The sequence below is a fragment of the Phoxinus phoxinus genome, assembly GCF_949152265.1.
Source record: "Phoxinus phoxinus genome assembly, chromosome: 20".
NCBI lineage: Eukaryota > Metazoa > Chordata > Actinopteri > Cypriniformes > Leuciscidae > Phoxinus > Phoxinus phoxinus.
The window spans coordinates 17,328,623-17,347,717 of NC_136895.1; the positions used below are offsets into that span (position 1 = coordinate 17,328,623).

At 37.2% G+C, this 19,095-nt stretch overlaps 1 protein-coding gene across 1 annotated transcript in view; it reads left to right on the forward strand.

Moving 5' to 3' along the window:
* patj (PATJ crumbs cell polarity complex component) overlaps positions 1-19,095 on the forward strand; it is a 106,124-nt gene that overhangs the window by 7,184 nt on the left and 79,845 nt on the right. Inside the window, exons 8-15 of the mRNA XM_079593543.1 lie at positions 5,897-6,025; positions 9,665-9,901; positions 11,905-12,007; positions 12,114-12,202; positions 12,470-12,611; positions 13,757-13,888; positions 17,550-17,629; positions 17,997-18,053. Coding sequence (XP_079449669.1) covers positions 5,897-6,025; positions 9,665-9,901; positions 11,905-12,007; positions 12,114-12,202; positions 12,470-12,611; positions 13,757-13,888; positions 17,550-17,629; positions 17,997-18,053 — 969 coding nt within the window. The remainder of the gene's footprint in view (positions 1-5,896; positions 6,026-9,664; positions 9,902-11,904; positions 12,008-12,113; positions 12,203-12,469; positions 12,612-13,756; positions 13,889-17,549; positions 17,630-17,996; positions 18,054-19,095) is intronic.

The window sequence follows — 19,095 nt, forward strand, 5'->3', positions numbered from 1 at the left end:
CACTAACATATACAGATTATCAAATCCAGCGACAGAATGTATAACAAATTGGTTAAGCATTATGATTTAACCTGCCTGAGGTATAAACAGAAATTCGGCCTAAGCTAAGAGCCCATTTATTTGTCCTGTTCCCATTATTACAATGTGATCCTCAGGAAAATAAAGCCCTTAAAACATCCTGTTATAACCAGAGCGTCTCTAAACCAAAGACAGAAGAATAACGAACTGCATAAACTTTCTCGGGTTCATCCGAAAAGACCTTTCTATCATTGAAAGGAATAAACTGGGAAGAGGAGAAAATGAGACTGGAGAAGACCAACAGCCAGTAGATGAACTGCATTAACCTAAGCCTTCAACAATAAACACAACGCTTCCCTCTCGTCTGCTTTAATTAAGTACCTCAAACTTCTCAAATTAACGGCGAATGCACACAAAGCGAGTTCCTCTTGCTGGAAAAATCACATTAGTTTTGATTTGGTCTTTGCGTCGCATGCCAGGTTGTGTATTTCTGCTCTGTCGATGCTTATTTTTTCAATTTGAAATGTTTAATATCCTTAATTCAAGGCCATGTTCTGCATATCGAAACCAGACTTTGGTTTAATTCATGTGCTGTTTCACTCGGGATTGTGTTTAATGGAGCAAAAGTCTGGTTTTCATCTGTCACCAGATGTCGACAAGTAGTCTGTGTCGCTGAACTTGTTTATAAGTCAGATTGAGTGTCTGTTTGCTGTTTGTTGCGATAAAAATAAAATAGGCTTTATCACAAACATGACTCGACACCGTAAAGGCAGAAGGCAATGGAGGGTATAGGAAACATTGCCTAGATGTGATATTGGTGATTTTGGTGCTGAATTTTTTATTTATTTTTTTCTTAAAGGAAACAAACCTCTATTTTTTCATAATAATAATAATTAAATGTATGCATGTATATATTATTTTACATTTTACATATATTTATATTACACACACACACACACACACACATATATATATATATATATATATATATATATATATATATATATATATATATATATAATTGTGATCATGTAAAGATTTTGAATTGATTGTCACTCCAAATGTATTCATATAATTTATACATATTCATAGTATTATTCACAATTCTCATACAGTCTTATGTTAATCATTTAAGATTTTGAATCAACTGTCAGTCCTAATTAATACATATTTGTAGAATTGTTCTAAGTTTTCCCACGTTTAAATTGATGCTGTTTAAAACTAATTGTTTTATTTCAGTTTTGTTATATACTATTTAAATAAGATATATTTATGATTTTTGTTATTTATATATAAATAAAAATATTTTTAAAATATATATATATATATATAAAAATTTGAATATCGTGCAAAAGTTCATTTATCAGTAATTCAAATTAAAAGGTGAAACTAATATATTATATAGACTCATTACATGCAAAGTGAGATATTTCAAGCCTTTTATTTGTTATAACTTTGATGATTATGGCTTACAGCTTATGAAAACAGTGAATCATTAAATCACAATAATTCACAATTCTAATATTTTTTTATATATATAGTATATATATATACAGTTATAAAGTAACTGGCTTAAAAAAAAATTCTGTGAAAATACTAACTTGCCTAAAACTTTTACACAGTACTGTTTAAATTCAGTATATTATATATATATATATTTTAAAAAATTAGGTGACCTGAACATTTTCAGGAGATTCACTCTTTTCGATCATGTAAAATTTAAACCCTGGTTAAGTACAACTCCAAACGTGTGTTTTGTTACTACGTTTAAATACCTGTCAATCTGAAACTTGGGTATTGCTAATGTCAATCATCATATGTCGGCTTAAAAGCTTAGCAATGAAGACGTCACTCCGAAAGCATGCATTATGTCCTCTCGCTAACCCCGTACTCAAACAGACCCCCACCTTCCTTTCCATTTCAATCTATTCTCTTATCGTTTAAAGCTGAGAAAATATTTATCTGTTTAAGATTGCTCAGACCCCAAGAGACCACTGCTCCGTTCCTTAAATGGAGGAGAGCGGGAGCAAATGAAGCAGGGGTATATTTTTCCTCACTTCCCCTACCCTTCTATCTCACTGTAGACACAGACATCCGAAGGCCTTGAAAATATCTTGAATCCTAATTTTACTCCATTGGAAAGTTTCTTGGAGGCGCAAGACTTGTGATACACTGCTCTGGGATTCCCACTCCTGGAGGAATAACATCCAAGCCTTTTCCCAAAGGAGATGTTTTCCGGCTTTCTCATTGTAGGTTCTAACGTATAGATGTTTATGTAAGCTTTGGCCTGAAGGAAATACGGCTGTTTGTGAAAAGAAATGTAGCTGTATTTCTTATGTTTGGGACATCAGTGGGGAACATATTCAAATTTGCTGTTTTAATTCTGCAATAGATTTACTATATGATTGTCTGGTCTGTTCTAGGGACTAGTTAACTCAAAGTAGTATAATTTAAAGGGATAGTTCACCCAAAAATTAAAATTCTGTCATCATTTACTCACCCTCAAGTTGTTCCAAACTTGTATGAGTTTTTTCTTCTGTTGAACACAAAAGAAGATATTTTGAAGAATGCTGGTAACCAGACAGTTGACGGTAGCCATTGACTTCCATAGTTTTTGTTTTTCCCTACTGTGGAAGTACCGTCAACTGTCTGGTTTCATACAGGGTTGGAACAATGTAAGGGTGAGTAAATGATGACAGAATTAATTTCTGGGTGAACTAACCTTTTAAGTTGAAGAAGGACATTCATTGGTCAGAAAGGGTTGAAAACATACGATTTGCCCCAAAAAAGTGCATACCCATTTTCAACTTCATTGATCGTACAGCTAACATATAGATGTTACGTAAGCTTCTGCCTGAAGGAAATACGGCTGTTTGTTTTAGCTGTATTTCTTATGTTTGGGTCATCAGTGTGGAATCAGTTCGTCGTCGCTTAGGAACCTGGGTGTGCTCTTTGATACCAATCTTTCATTTGAAAGTCACGTTTCTATTATCTGTAAAACCGCATTCTTCCATCTTAAAAATATATCTAAATTACAAGATATGCTTTCAATGACAAATGTGGAACAATTAGTTCATGCGTTCATGACATTAGGGCTGTCAATCTTCCTCTATAATACTATTCGAATTCCATTCCTTATTTTATTTAATATTCGAATAATATTCGAATATTAAATGCTCAAATTCATCCTATTATTAATATTTGCGACATTACACAGGCTCATTATGGATCGTCAATGCCACTATAGCATTTGGTTGTTGTTACATGTTCTGTCCACTAGAGGGACAGCTAACATTACAATAAACATTTAGAAACGGGTGATCGCGTTTTTTTTATTAACAATAAAACAGCGGCACAAAATGAATGACTTTAATTTGGCAACTTGAATGGACATTTTTCCACTGATCAGTTGTCTGTTGTTGTGTCAGAGTTTCACAACTCTGTCAGTGATTGTTGCGCGGCTAGGACAGCAGACAGCTGGTAAGCCCCGTGATGAAGAGAAGAAAATAAGTAATTCTTGCCTGTTTTAGCAGCAGTTCCTTGAACAGATCGCCTATAGCTTGTCATGGTGTAGCGTTGTCAGATGTGCCCTAATGGTGCGTTCACACCGGACGCGAATAGCGCGTCAGGCGCGAATGGACACAAAAGTGGTCAAGTGTATAACTAGACGCGGCAGGCGCGAATTTGACGCGCTATTCGCGTCCGGTGTGAACGCACAGTAAGGTTGCAAGTTGAGGAGTGATATTTCATTCAGACTTTATTTGTGATTTAATTTTCTCATTTATGATTTGAAATCCAAACACCTTCCACACATCGCTTCTCAAATTGTCAGGAGTGGTGATCTCCGTTTCCATGGAGACATTGCTCGCCGCCATTATTGACAGTATTGTTATGACGATGCAGCGTGGATAACGCGCACAATTGTGTTACGATTAAATTTTTTAATTGTTTATCAGACGAAACAAAAGCATTTCATTTTCACATGCCTGTGTGAGCCAAGTTGGCGAGAAAGGAAAAATATCATATAATAAAAAAAAAAAAAAAAAAAAGAAGCAATATTCGAATAGTAACTTCAGCATTCGAATAGTATTGATTTTTTTAATATTCGAATTATATTCGAATTTCGGAATTCGTTCCAACAGCCCTACATGACATTAAGGCTAGATTATTGTAATGCTCTTATGGGTGGTTGCCCTGCACGCTTAATAAACAAACTACAGCTGGTCTAAAACGCAGCTGCTCGAGTTCTTACCAGAACCAGGAAGTATGACCATATTAGCCCCGTTCTGTCAACACTGCATTGGCTCCCTATTAAACATTGTATACATTTTTAAATATCGCTGATTACTTACAAAGCACTAAATGGTTTAGCTCCCCAGTACTTGAGCGAGCACGTTACACATTATAGTCCTTCACGTCTATTAGTCTCTCTGTTTATACCGAGGTTTACTGCAGTCTGCCGGATTCAGGCCTGATGAAGAACATGCGCCTGGACACGACAACAACGCAGTCCTGAAAGTGTCAACTAGTCTCTCTCCTTCCCTTCCCTTCACCTCTGTACAGATAAAACGTTGTCAAAATGATTCCAGTTCACATGGATACGCGGAAGTGACAACAATTCTGTATTATGAATTTTTAAGGCCAGACAAGTAATTTGTTGAGGTCAATTTGAAAAGAAAGACTACACTCCTGCGCACATATTCAAACGCACATGCCTAGTATAGACTAAACACAGAGTGTGCATGTGCACGCCATCAGCATTTTCGCGGATTCGCGTTGTTGAGGTTTGCGCGGAGATAGCGTTTTTCTACAGTTTTCAAAGCTTGCACCTGGGAACCTGTTTCAAGGTTTGCTTTCTCGATGAGCGGGCTGGACCGCGTTGAGTGTTTGTTGTAGAACGGTGTCGTGTAAGCGGCACCTAAGTTAATAACTAATGATCTTTGCAACGGAAGTTAATCAATCAAAATTAACTTTAGCTGGACAATAACATTATTCTAGAGCTGCTGTAAAGCCAAAACAATCTCGGTTACTTTAATTTCCTATAATCACTGTAAAGCTGCTTTGAAACAATCTATATTGTTAAAAGCGCTATATAAACAAAGCTTTACAAATATCCTTGACTTGGAACATATTAAAATGTGCTGTTTTACTCCTGCAGGAGACTTACTAGGAAATTGCCCTGAACAATTTTTTTCCCCTGAACTAATGTGTATAAAGAAAGCAAATTCGGTCAAACTTGTTTATTTGTTCACCTATTTCCAAACCATTCTCCACTGAACTTAAAAGAGCCGAATTTCAACCAGAGTGAGTTCAAGTCTCTAAAAAGTCAGAAAGGGACTTATCTCTGAAATGGGTTTTTTTTCTCTTCACCGCGGGATGAGCGCTAGTCTAAAGATTTGTTTCGAAAGAGCGACTGGGCGAACGGCAGAGGAGGGGTTTCATTAGATTGTGAGAAAATTGCAGAGGTAGTCAGACGGCAGATAACGGCCTGGTAATAAGAGAACAGAAATGTACTGATTGCAGGTCCTTTATATGAGCCCAAGGAGACTTGGGTGATTAGGAGCACGGCTGACGTGAGATCACAAAGACTCTCGTGGGCTTTCCTGACCCTGACATTGATCAGCCACTGCAGGATCACACCGTTAACACGTTCATTAGCATTTTGTGCCCTATTACGACTCCGCCGCAGGATGTAGTCACAGGTCTTGGGTCGTCAATCGCTCCATATTTGGACAATCAAAGGTGATTGAATGGATCTTTATTCTTTAAGTAGACGGTTTTGTGGCTCAAAGTAAATTATGACTGATGCTCACTGACCTCTAAATGTGTCAGACAAGACAATGGATTGAAAACTGTCCCCTGTGTGTGTCTTTTGCAGGATCAGTGGGGACACGTGGAGGAGATCGAGCTGGTGAACGATGGAACCGGCCTGGGATTTGGTATTGTTGGAGCCAAGGGAACCGGAATGGTGGTCAGGACCGTGGTGCCAGACAGTGTGGCCCATAAGGTTTGTCTTTGCGCGTCCTACGCGTTTATTCATTGTGCATTTTGGGGTGAAATTATGGGTAATTTCTGAACCATTAAGTTGTGTTAATATTTATGATTCAGTAGTTACAGATTCAGAGTTTTTTTTATGTATTAGGTGAACTGATTCACAAAACTGATTGACTCATTGCACTGTTAATTTTTTTCCTCTCAGATCTTAGAAATGATTTATATTGATTTGAGCAATTTCTTCTTACATCAAACTGAATGGCTCTCACTGACTCATTGAACCCTCTTTTGATCATGAATAAATCATGTTGATTACTAACTATTAAGAATGTTCTTTTTTAGAATAGCAATTTCTGATTTGTGAATTAATCGAGTCAAATATTTTTAATGAATCAGGTGAACTAATTTACAAAACCGGACTGAGCCAACAACTTACAGACTCATTACTGAACTCATTCTTTTGACTCTAATTTGATTCATGAACTAATTGTGCAGAGCAACATGAATTGGTTTTAAATTGGTTAAAAAAGACAAAAATTCTCTCTGAACAATTTGTTCATGGATTTTACTAAATTGTTATCTTTTAGATGTGTTTTGAATAAATCATGGTGAATGATTCGTTAACAAAATTGACTGAATCAGTGCGAATCAGTTTTCGGCGAAACAACTCTTTTGGAAATGTTCATTAATGGGAGAAACTGCAACTTGTAATATTGTGGAAAATATCCTGCCTTCTAAGTAAAAGAGCCAATTGCTGATATAAGTTTTTTTTATGCTATTTGAGCTTAAAAAATAAAATTTTAGGGACAGTTCAAGTTCATGTCAGATTTTGTTGCTGATTAGAAATGTTATTTAATTGTGAATTCGGCAAGCAGTTTTTGAGATTTCAGGATTCCCCATTCAAATAGATAGGACTTGGTCTCGGATGCCAAAATAGCTTCCCGAAGGCGTTGCAAATATGGCCGCTGAGTGAACAGACCTTTCTTGAAAGGGACTATGACCATACTCAAATGGCCTCCACAGTCGCCAGATCTCAATCCAATAGAGCATCTTTGGGATGTGGTGGAACGGGAGATTCACATCATGGATGTGCAGCTGACAAATCGTCAGCAACTGTGTGATGCTATTGTGCCAATATTTTTCCAGCATGCCATGAAGAATTAGGGCAGTCCTGAAGACAAAAGAGGGTCCAACCCCGAACTGAGTGTATTTTCTTTTATCGTCTTTTCTTTGTCAGTGTCAGTGTGGTATGTTATAAATGTTTAACTAAATGTCAACATTAGGGGAACAGTTACACAATACAAAAGTGAAACTTTTTAAGGTAGGATGCGTACAGTATGTGTTTGCAGTAATTCCATTTAGAAGACTTCTTTTCTGTCCGTTTCTTCTGGAAAGGCTTTGACGTGGGAACTTGAAAAGCAGATTGTTCAATACACACCTACTGATGTCAGCTTTACTCTCTTCACTGCTTAGCCAGGAGGGACAGAGACTGGAAAACAACCTGTCCTGGTTTAGACCCCTCACACACACACACACACACACACACACACTCTCACACACACATATACACACACACCTCCTCTTCTCTCCCACCCAGTGTCCACAGCTCAGGCAACAAACCCCTTCTTGTTCAAAAGGCACATTGCTTGCATTTCACACATCAGTGGATCTTATGCTCCAAAAAAGCTGTCAAAATCAGGGCTTTGTTATCCCTGGCGTTTCCCATTTCAACCTTTAATGGCTGCGGTGGGCTTCAATGCACCCCCGCTGTCCCCAGCACAGTGGCAGGAACAAGCTGCCGAGATTTTCCCTGAACAAGTTGATGTATCAAACGCCTTTCATGTCTCGCGCTTCACAAAGACGGCTGTTCTCCTCTCCGCGCTTTGTGTAATCACTCTTTAGTCCTCCCCTTCCTCTCGCCGTTCATTTGGCCCGTCTGCCAGAGTCCTAGAAAGAAGAATACGTCTCACAGCTCAAGCGGACCGGAAAGGGCCGTTAGGAAAGGCCACGTAAGAGTGACACGGTTATTGTGGATGTTAGACTTTTGGCTCCTGCACCTGTGGATGATGGAAACAAATTAGGTTGTAAATGTGAGATTTGGCTCAGGCCTGCGTTTGGGAGGTAAATTATACTTTGGGGACAGTGAAAATGACTTATAATATGGGCTGCAATTGTTAACTGGTAAAATGGGTTTATGTCTGTGGTGGTACCTAACAAATTGTATAAATATAAACAAACATGTGTCATAATAATGGTAGCTATATAATTATGTGTGTGTGTGTGTGTGTGTGTGTGTGTTTAACAATATAAAAATATTAATGTAGAAGTGAATGAATAAAATGTAAATATAAACACATTTTAACAATAGAAAAATTCAATATACAGTTAGAACTGTAAATATTACTTTGTTAAACATATTATATTATTAAACATTTAGATACAATTTAGTTTAATATAATTACATTTTAATCAAATTTAAATATAGACATTTAATTTTATATTATAATTTGTAACAATATACAGTCATGTGAAATAGAAAGTACACCCTTGTTGAATTCTATGGTTTTAGATTCAGTATTAGGACATCATAAAAAATCATCTGGTCTTTAGCAGGTCTTAAAATAAGGTGAAGAACAACACATGACATATTACACCGTGTTATTATTTATTTAACAAAAATAATGCCAAAATGGAGAAGCCATTTGTGACAAACTAAGTACACCCTATGATTCAAATGCTTGTAGAACCATCTTTAGCAGCAAGTGATAATTTTCTGTATGACTTTTATCAGTTTCTCACATCGTTGTGGAGGAATTTTGGCCCGCTCTTCCTTACAACGTTGCTTCAGTTCGTTGAGTTTTGTTGGAATCTGTTCATGCACAGCTGTCTTAAGTCCCGCCACCGCATTTCAGTCAGGTTGAGGTCTGGACTTTGATTGGGCCAGTGAAACCTTGATTCTTTTCTTTTTCAGCCATTCTGTTATAGATTTGCTGGTGTGCTTGGGATCATTGTCCTGTTTCATGGCCCAATATCGGCCAAGCTTTAGCTGTCAGACAGATGGCCTCACATTTAACTCTAGAATACTTTGGTATACAGAGGAGTTCATGGTCCACTCAATGACTGCAAGGTGCCCGGGTCCTGTGGCTGCAAAACAAGCCAGAAATCATCAACCCTACATCAGCGTGATGGACAGTTGGTATGAGGTGTTTGTGCTGAAATGCTGTGTTTATGCTGTGTGGCACTGAGCATTATGGCCAAATATCTCCACTTTGGTCTCATCTGTTCAAAGAACATTGTTTCATAAGTCTTGAGGTTTGTTCAGATGCAACATTGCAAATCTAAGCCGTGCTGCCATGTTCTTTTTAAAGAGAAGAAGCTTTCTCCTGGCAACCCTTCCAAACATACCATAGTCTTTTTCTAATTGTACTGCCATGAACTTTAACATTTAACATGCTAACTGAGGCTTGTAGAGTCTGAGGTGTAGTTCTTGGGTGTTTTGGGATTTGCGATAATGGGAATTACAATCTGGATGCTTTACAATATTGTTTTTTTTTTACATGATAGTAATTTGGGGAGGGGGTGCACCCAGTTATTTTATGTTTTTTGGATGGATGGCTTCAACTTCCTCCTCTTTTCTCTCATTCACTTCCAGGACGGGAGGCTGAGAACAGGTGACTACATCCTGCGGATCGGTGAGACGCACACTCGGGGTCTGGCCAGTGAGCAGGTGGTTCAGGTGCTGCAGTCCTGCGGTAGTCGTGTGCGGATGCTGATCGCACGAGACCCGCTGGAGGAAGCCCAGCCTCCACCTCCACCTGCCCCTGCCACGGCTCCCATCACCTCTCTGCCACCTCCACCTCCCGTGCCATCCCGCAGGGGCAGCAAAACGGTACAGAATACACCAGCTTTAAAAGGATTCAGTGAATGGTTGATTGATTGTTAGCTTTACCGTGCAATGTCACATAATACCAATCTTTATACTAAATATTTTAATCTCTCACAAAACTATCATATTTTACCCCATAACCAATATATTTAAAAAGTAAAAATAATGTTTTGAAATCTTTTTTTTATTTATTTTTTTATCACAAATTTTTTTTTTGCAGTTAAGCACCTTTTCACCTACATTCTTATTGCTGGAATGCAAATAAGATATAAATATTTCATAATAAATATACAGGTATTTAAATTACATTTTATTAAATTAGTTTTACCGCATGTACTTTTTTTTTACAAAATGTATTAAAAAGAAAACGTACTATAATAATAAAAATCATCATTAAGAGATATGAGAATCTAAGAGATGTAGAATATTCAGTAAAATAATCATTGAAATAATATTCAAGTAAAATATCCAGATGTATTACTGCAGTGAGAAATTGAAGGACAACATGCTTTTTTTTAATGAAAATAATGTTACAGTGCAAAAAAAAAGACAACTGATGGATTTATGGATAGATAGAATCCCATTAGATAGATTCAAGTCAAGCTTTATTAAGATCCCTTTTGGGCAATTTGGTTGCGAGCACAGGTAAACAGACAAAGAAACTGACACATACAATACATTATGGTAATAAATAACACGTATTACAAAAAATTAAAAATAAAAAACCTTAAAAATACCTATTAAGACTTATTTAATAGTCTAATTGCACTCGGAACAAAAGAGTATTTGTATCGATTATTTTTAATCTTTGGTAATCTATAGCGACGACCTGAGGGCAACATAGAAAACTCTGGGTATAGAAAGTGTCCACTGTCTGAAATCACAGAATGGACTCGACTCAAAACATTTCTGTTAAACAGATCTGTCAAGCTTCTTTGCTCTTTACCTATAATCTTCCCACTGTTTTTAACTAATGTTTTTAGTGCATTTTTGTATTTCACACTAAGATTTCCAAACCAGCAGATAATGGAAAAGGACAACACTGACTCTATATAAGACTTATAGAATAATTCCATCAGAGTTTTATCTATGTTAAATGATCTTAATTTTCTAAGACAGTAAAGGCGCTGCTGTCCCTTTTTACACAGGGCCTCTGTGTTCAAATCAAACCTCAGTTTTGTATCAATAATTGTTCCGAGATATTTATAACTATCCACACATTCAACCTTATTGTTCTTAACAAATGTGTCTTGGGAGGGATGTGTTTGTATTCTAAAATCAATACGCATGTCTTTTGTCTTGGATACATTAATCTGCAAACAGGCATCATCACACCACTTCACGAAATCATCAACCACTGGACCATGGCACGTTTCATTTTCTTCTAGAAGACTTACAATAACTGTGTCGTCTGCAAATTTTAAAAAGTACCTATTTTTATGTTTGCTTAGACAATCATTTGTATATAAAATGTACAATAAGGGAGACAAAACACATCCCTGAGGAGAACCTGTAGATGTTGTCCGGGGGGCTGAAAGACTACCATTTACTCTCACTCTCTGAGTTCGTTCAGTTAAAAAATCTAAGACCCAACCTACCAAATTAAGATCAAGACTAAAATTAGTAATTAACTTATCTGCTAAAATATGAGGTTGTAAAGAATTAAAAGCGGATGAGAAGTCAATAAATAAGAGCTTTGCATGGGTCTTACTACCCTCCAGGTGCTGCAATACCATATTTAGTAGAGTTGCTGTTGCATCTTCAACACCTCGCTTTGTTCTATATGCGAACTGAAGAGGGTCTAACAAATCCTTAGTTTTGTCTATTAATTCTTCTTTTACTAGTTTCTCAAAGCATTTCATTATAAGGGATGTTAATGCTATCGGCCTAAGGTCATTTAATGTTGCAGCATGTGTAGTTTTCGGCACTGGCACTACAGTGGCTTCCTTCCAAAGTTTTGGAACTCTCTGAAGGGCAATTGAGTATCTGATCTGTTATTTATGCAGCCGAATTTGGAGGGCTACGAAATCCACGAAGTTGCGTTAAAAAAGAAGGAGGGCCAGAGCCTTGGGATCTCTATAATCGGATACAACGCTTTGACCACTGAGGGTAAGAAACATATTTTGCCTTGTTTTTTCTCCCCAGAAACCCAACTACTAATCAGTTTGCTGTTAATTATTATTTACTCACATCTCTCGTCTCTGTTGCATGTCAGATGCGGTGGGGGTCTTCGTGAAGAACGTGGTTCCAGGCAGCGCCGCTGAGCAGACCGGGAAAATCCATGTCCACGACAGGATAATAGCAGTGGGTTCTTAATCACTTTTTAATGAGCTCTACCTTAATTAGCCCTGTGTCCGTACGAGCGCTCTGACAGAACAGGACGCCAACTAAGCGAGACGTCTCTTTCATCTTGCATCGATTCACAGTTTAATAAGAGCGGGTTTGAGCGTGGACGCGGTCAGCTGTCATGCTCTCCCCAGCCTCACGCTAGGCTAATCAGTCCCGTTGAGGCGAATTGGAGAGCCCGGGCCTACAATGACTTCTTGATTGTCTTTGTGTCTGTGTGCACAGTTGGATGGCGTGAACCTTCAGGGATTCACCAACCAGGAAGTCCTGGAGTTAATGAAGCGGACCGGTGATATCGTACACCTTACCCTCATTAGGAAGATCATCTCACCCAAGAGAACGGGCGTAGAGAAATCGCTAGATAAAGGTAAAGTGACATGTTTGGAATTTGGATCAGATCTGTACATACAGTTCATTATTTGATCAAATTTGACATTTAATTGTAACACGTGTGATTTATTGAAGAAAACAAATTATATGTGAAATTTTGGCCTTTCAAACTGCATCAAAACTGGAAGTTCAAACTAATATTTATATTGTATTTAAATTTTTATATAAAAATATTTACATTTAAATTTTAACACGTTCTGTTAATTTTTAAGAAAATAAATAATATGTAAAGTTATTGGACTTTCTAATTGCATCAAAACAGCTAATTCAAACACAAATATGTATATTAAATATTAAATTTTCACTTTAATGCATTCCGTTAATTTTTAAGAAACTGAATATGTTAAATTATTGGGCTTTCAAATTTCATCAAAATAGGAAATTTTTATTTAAATCTGCATAAATTCAATAATAATAAAACTTTCCCTTCATGTTCTTTAAAAATGTACAAATAAAAATGAATATTCAATTTTATATTAAATAAAATAAAATATTAATTTAGAGATTTAGAATATGAAATATAAAAAATAAATGTTTTTTTATTTCTATTTTATAAATTATTCATTTAATTCCTTTTAAGTAAGGAAAATAAATAATATTTGTTATTACTGGGCTGTCAAACACACTCTCACACACACTCATAAATTACAAAAAGTATTGAGCTCTTTAAATGGCATGCCTACTTGACTCTTACAGCACCACGGGTCCAAATATCTTCCACAGGTTATTTTGCACAATATTTAATCAGGAAAACCACAGGCCTGTGTGGTAAACGCCTGTAAAATAGTTATACGGGAGCTCGTCTCATGAACACGATACAGGAAAAATCTGCCCGTGGTGCTCAGGACAGACATGCTGTTGACATGTGTGAGAGTGTTTAAGTTTCCATCAAAGAGCTTTTATTACTGTAAAAATAAAACTTTAGGCCTACCTAACATTATTGCTTTAGCTGTGTCAAATCTGACTGTTTTATGATCTTCAGTAGTCTTGGATTGACTCTACAATTTGATATATTCTATATATATATTAGAATTTTTATAAATTGCTGTAATAGTCTGGTTACAATTGTGATTCACAATTAAATGTACATGTTTATATACTTGCATGTCTGTGCGCACACAGTCCAGAGAGAGTCGTCGCGTGTGTCTCTGAAGAGGTCGTCTGAGATCAAGGCGCGTGCGGATCAGAGGGGCTCTGTGGTGGAGTCGATGGACCCTGCTCTGAGTGGGTTCAAACAACAGCTGCAGGACAAAAGTGAGTCCGATCACACACATACAGGTGCTTAACAATATTGGGCGGTCTCGCAGACGGCAAACGATATAAGACCAGCCTGACAGCAGTTGTTTCGCTCTCATAAAAGCATCCTTAACTTTGTTTTGATTGGCTTAGTGGTTTACACTGAAATGTTGGGTGCTCATGCACTAATTAAAGGCCTGTTCACACCAAGAACAATAACTATAAAGAAAACAATAACCAGGGCTGCACATAACTGCTGCGCATGCGTGGTAAAAATAAACAATGCTCACCAAAAACAGGGACACGGACATCTTTACATACTGGAGTAGGATTTTTCTCCATCTCTGGTAAGATAGCAATCATGACGATAAGTGTGTTCATTAATAATTAGGTGTGCAACGGATCGCAGTTGATCCGTACGGACCAGGCCCCGCGGTTCGGCACGCATGATTCGCGGATTAACTGCTAAATTTAACCATCATAGAGTGAAAGTGTATCATTTGGATGTGTTTTGTCTTGCCAATTATACACATTCAAAGCTTTTAAACGCAGAAGAAGAGGCGAAAATCTGGAAGCTGTTATCTGTGAGAGAGAGAGAGAGAGAGAGAGAGAGACCCTATGATTATGTCTCTCGGTTATGTCAAAAGTGAACAGTTGGGAAAGAAACCGGATGTGTGTCAATAAATTTAGTCCGTGCATTTGGTCTTAAAGTGACAGCAGCATAATATTCCTGCTTTTGTCTGGTGTCATTAATGTTAATAGAAACATTTTTAAAAAACATCCTCATCTACCATATTTGAGAGAAAAAAAGATAGTAAGGAGAGCAGACAGGAAGAAATTGATGACGACAGCTTGTAGGATAAGTGTGTAAAGTGTGAGTACCCAGCAGCAACTCCAGGTGCTCCCTTGAGAACCAGACCAAAAAAGTTATGTGCTCACTATAACTCTATATAAGAGTTCACACCACTAGGATTTTACGTCACGTACGCTGTATTCTAAAAAACTAAGTATACTTTGGGCTTTAGACTGAAGAATCTGGTCCGGTTGCGCTCCCCTGCTGATAGGGGTCAGATTTAGGACAGCTTCTACACTGAGCTTAGCAGGCATTGTTTCAGCCTTTCTAGTCGGCAGATATAAATATGGCGATAGGTGTACTGGAAGCGGAAGAGCAGGCCTTGGCTGAGGCCGAAGCAGCCCGGAGCTCTAGTTACATTCTGCCCTAATTAATCCGGACAAGACCCGGTACCTGCCAAACTCCTAAATAAAGCGTTCTGTTGCACTGGGCCAATGTATGCCCGGGATAACAATGATTGGTTGTCAGGGACTCATTTCCCAAAGCTGGAATCATAGCACGTGTAAAATGATAGCCGCCCTCAAGTCAAAACACACACCGCTTTAATCATGCTTTCACCTCCAACTTTTTTTCCCCTGTGGTCTTAGAAATTGTACTGCCATGTGAGCGTGTAGATGTTTAAATATTTTCTTTATGGATAGTGCTTGACTGTTTTGGTACATTGATGTGTCATTTGATAAGAGCGAACTGAGAGGTTTCGCTAAATTTCACCCTTCGATTTTAAAGATAACTACCCTGGAAGTGCCATTAAACGTGTTTCTTTTGTGTCCTCTAAAGTTGAAAATCTCTGGAAACAGATGTGTTTCAGCCCTACTATTAAAAAAAAATGTGGACAACACGGACTAGTTGCTGCCGGGTTTTCTGCACTTTTTCCAAGTTCTGTCACACCAGCAGTTTCGACCCATTAAAATCATTCGAAAGTTGACAGCGAGAACACTCAATCACAGAGACGATTGACAATCGGTCCATGTTGGTATAATTATAGTCCACATTTGCTCCAGAAATGCCCACAGCAGTTAAAAGCCATAGGAAGTACTATGTAAAACCTCATTTACTCAACTTTTGTGGGTCTGTAGTAACTTTTCCCATGTGATGCCCTCTGTTGAATGTTGAGTGACGTTTGGATAGGCGGTGGACATTCTTTCTCGGTGTCAGCAGAGTTTTTCCTGATACATAAACATAACAAGCCATTGGCGTGATCAACATTTCCCCTGTTCTCCATATTTTCCATTGTGCCGCACCTGGGCTGCAGATGTTGGCTGGGGTTTGACGTCCCACGTGTAGAGGCGATGCATTGCTGTATTAATGTACTCAAACATTTGTGATGAATGGTGTTGCAAGTGAGGCGTTAGAAATGCTAATTTAATCAGGTCTGCATCCATTGCTCTCACTCACTCACTGACTTTACTTTTTAATGTAACATGCTTTAGAATACCAGTCCACAACAGGGGAATTTTTTTTTTTTTTTTTGCTTTTTGTACATGTGGTCAGTAAAAGGAGCTTATTTTTCATACATTTTATACAAGGCTTTCCATTTTTTGTTTTTAATAAAATATTTGGGGTCGGTAAAAAAAAAATTTCAACAAGAAATTTATATTATTATTCAGCAAGGGTGCATCAAATTGGTCAAAAGTGACCGTAAATAAATTTTAATATTTACGAAAGATTTGTAAACGCTGTTTTTTTTTGTATTACTTCCCTTTAAAGAATCCTAAAAAGCAGCAAAAACTATTTTCAACATTAATGGTAACAAGAAATGTTTCTTGAGCACCAAATCAACATATTAGAATGATTTCTGAAGGATCATGTGACACTGAAGACTGGATTAATGACGCTGAAAGTGTAGATTTGCCATCACAGAATAAATTACAATTTAAAAAATATATTCAGATAGAATACCGTGACTACAAAAATATATTTCACATTATTACCGTTTTTACTGTTTTCGATCTAATAAGTGCGGCCTTGGTGAGCATAAGAGACTTTCAAAAACATTAATAAATCTTACTGACCCAAAACATTTGCACGATAGTGTATACGGTATGTATTTTTTTTTTTTTCATTGTTTAAATTACAGCTAAATATTATGTTTTTGGTAAATAAAATGTAATCATTTTAAAGTATTCTTTTTACTATGATGAAATGAATATCAGTTAGTGAATATCATTATGATGTATGCTTTTAATTTGTAGCATACAACTAAAAAGATTAAAAACAGGCCAAAATCAACATTTTAAGGTGGTATACTGACAATTAATGCTTTTGAAACTTGCTACTTTTCATGTTAACTAAGTTTTATCAACATATAATAGGTCTAAAAAATAAATAAAAAAATGGAATTTGTGTCTATTATCTATTTGTATTTTTTTTTATAAAGTGGGACACCAAATTGTACCTGATTCATTGCAAGTACCTGGTAAAGTTACAGCTTAGTAACATCTTTGTTTTCTTACCCAGAGCACATTTTTCTCTGAAATCCCACACTACACTCACCCCATATCATAGTTAAGGGTCACAAGTGCTCATAAAAGCTGTTCCACCCATTTACTTGCCTCCATTGCCCTTTGGGCTTTCAGCTGATATTGTTCCCTGGCGTCCCGTTGTCGTTTTCTGCAGTATCACTGCTGACTCCTCTCTCAACTCTTGCCCTCGGCGCACTCTCAGCCCTCTGATTATATTCATTCGTCAACCTGACATCAATCCCATGCTAGAATGCGGCACCTGACATTAATGTCATACGTTTCCACTCACTCTGTCACGGACAGTGGGCACCCAAATGGCGGTAATTGACTTTAAACGCTGCTCTCATTATTGTGTGTGTTGTAGTGCAAGAGCCGGCCCCGCTGACGGAGATGGAGCTTCGCGCTAAATGGGAGCAGGCGCTTGGTCCGCATTACGATGTTATGGTAAGCAAAAACGAAGGGGAAGTAATGTTAACAGATGCTAAGTGCGGCTCTCAATTAAACATGAAGCAAACTGCACATCAGCAAGAACTGCCGGCACTTACGCATGCTGTGATAAGAGATGTTCGATCGACCAGCTAAATCTGGCCGTAGATTGCCTCAGTTGACTCCTACTGGATTTGAGTTCATGTGCTGACATACTGTTGTTTGGGTTTATTTACCATAAAGGGAGTGTGTTGACCGCAACAGGTTACCACTATGGAGTTGTTTTGTTTGTAGGATTTTTTGGTGTTTTGTTTTGAGGTTGTGTATATATATATATATTTTGTTATACTAATGTTTTATATGCATTCTATTTTATTTTTTACAGGTTGTACAGCTTGACCCTGTCATAGAAGATGATATTGAGCTACAGAAGTACTCCAAGGTAACGTGGAAATAGCAGTCACAATTTATGATTCATTCATTTGGTCATTCAGCACTATAGTAGGGCTGGGCGATCTATCAAATATTCATAATATATAGTGGAGATGGAGGCAAGTTAGTCGCACGCAATCCTTCTTTGTCTCATGACTTGCAAGCATGAGAGCATTACGGTATTAGATGGGGTTTTTTTTTTTTTTTTTAGCTCCTCACGAGTTAAGTTCAATTCATTTCCATTAATCAATTTGTTTCAATGGATCTTTTCATAACTCTGAACAATTTGTATGCATGATCACACAAAAAGGTCTGTTGAAGCCCTCACTTTGCTTTTAATATTTTATGTTGTAGTAAAAATATACGTAGGTAAATTCAGCTATACAACCATGGCTGTTTGGCTGTAATGATGATTCCTTTAAAAGGGTTAGTTAACCCAAAAATGAAAATTCTGTCATTAATTCCAAACCCGTAAGACTATCGTTCATCTTCAGAACACAAATGAAGATATTTTCGATGAAATCGTAGAGCTTTCTGTCCCTCCATCGACAGCAAGGCTCAGAAAGGTGGTAAAAACATTGTTAAAATAGTCCATGTGACTACAGTAGTTCAACCTTAATATTATCAAGTGATGAGAATACTTTTTTGAGATTGTTGAATAAAGTAATTATTTTAGGGTTTTTTTGCTCACAAAAAGTATTCTCATTGTTTCATAACATTAAGGTTGAACTACTGTAGCTATTTTAACAATGTTTTTACCACCTTTCTGGGCCTTGAAAGTTGCAATGACGTTGCTGTCAATGGAGGGACAGAAAGCTCTCAGATTTCATCAAAAATATCTTAATTTGTGCTCCGAAGACGAACCGGGTTTGGAATGACATGGGAGTGAGTAATTAATGACAGAATTTTCGTTTTTTGGGTGAACTAACCCTTTAATGAAGAAAAATTACAATTTCAAGCCCTTTTTGAAAATGGAAATATCAAGATATATATTTAATCTACACCACACTCCGTAGTGACCCGCAACGTTTGCGTAATTGTGAAATGATTTT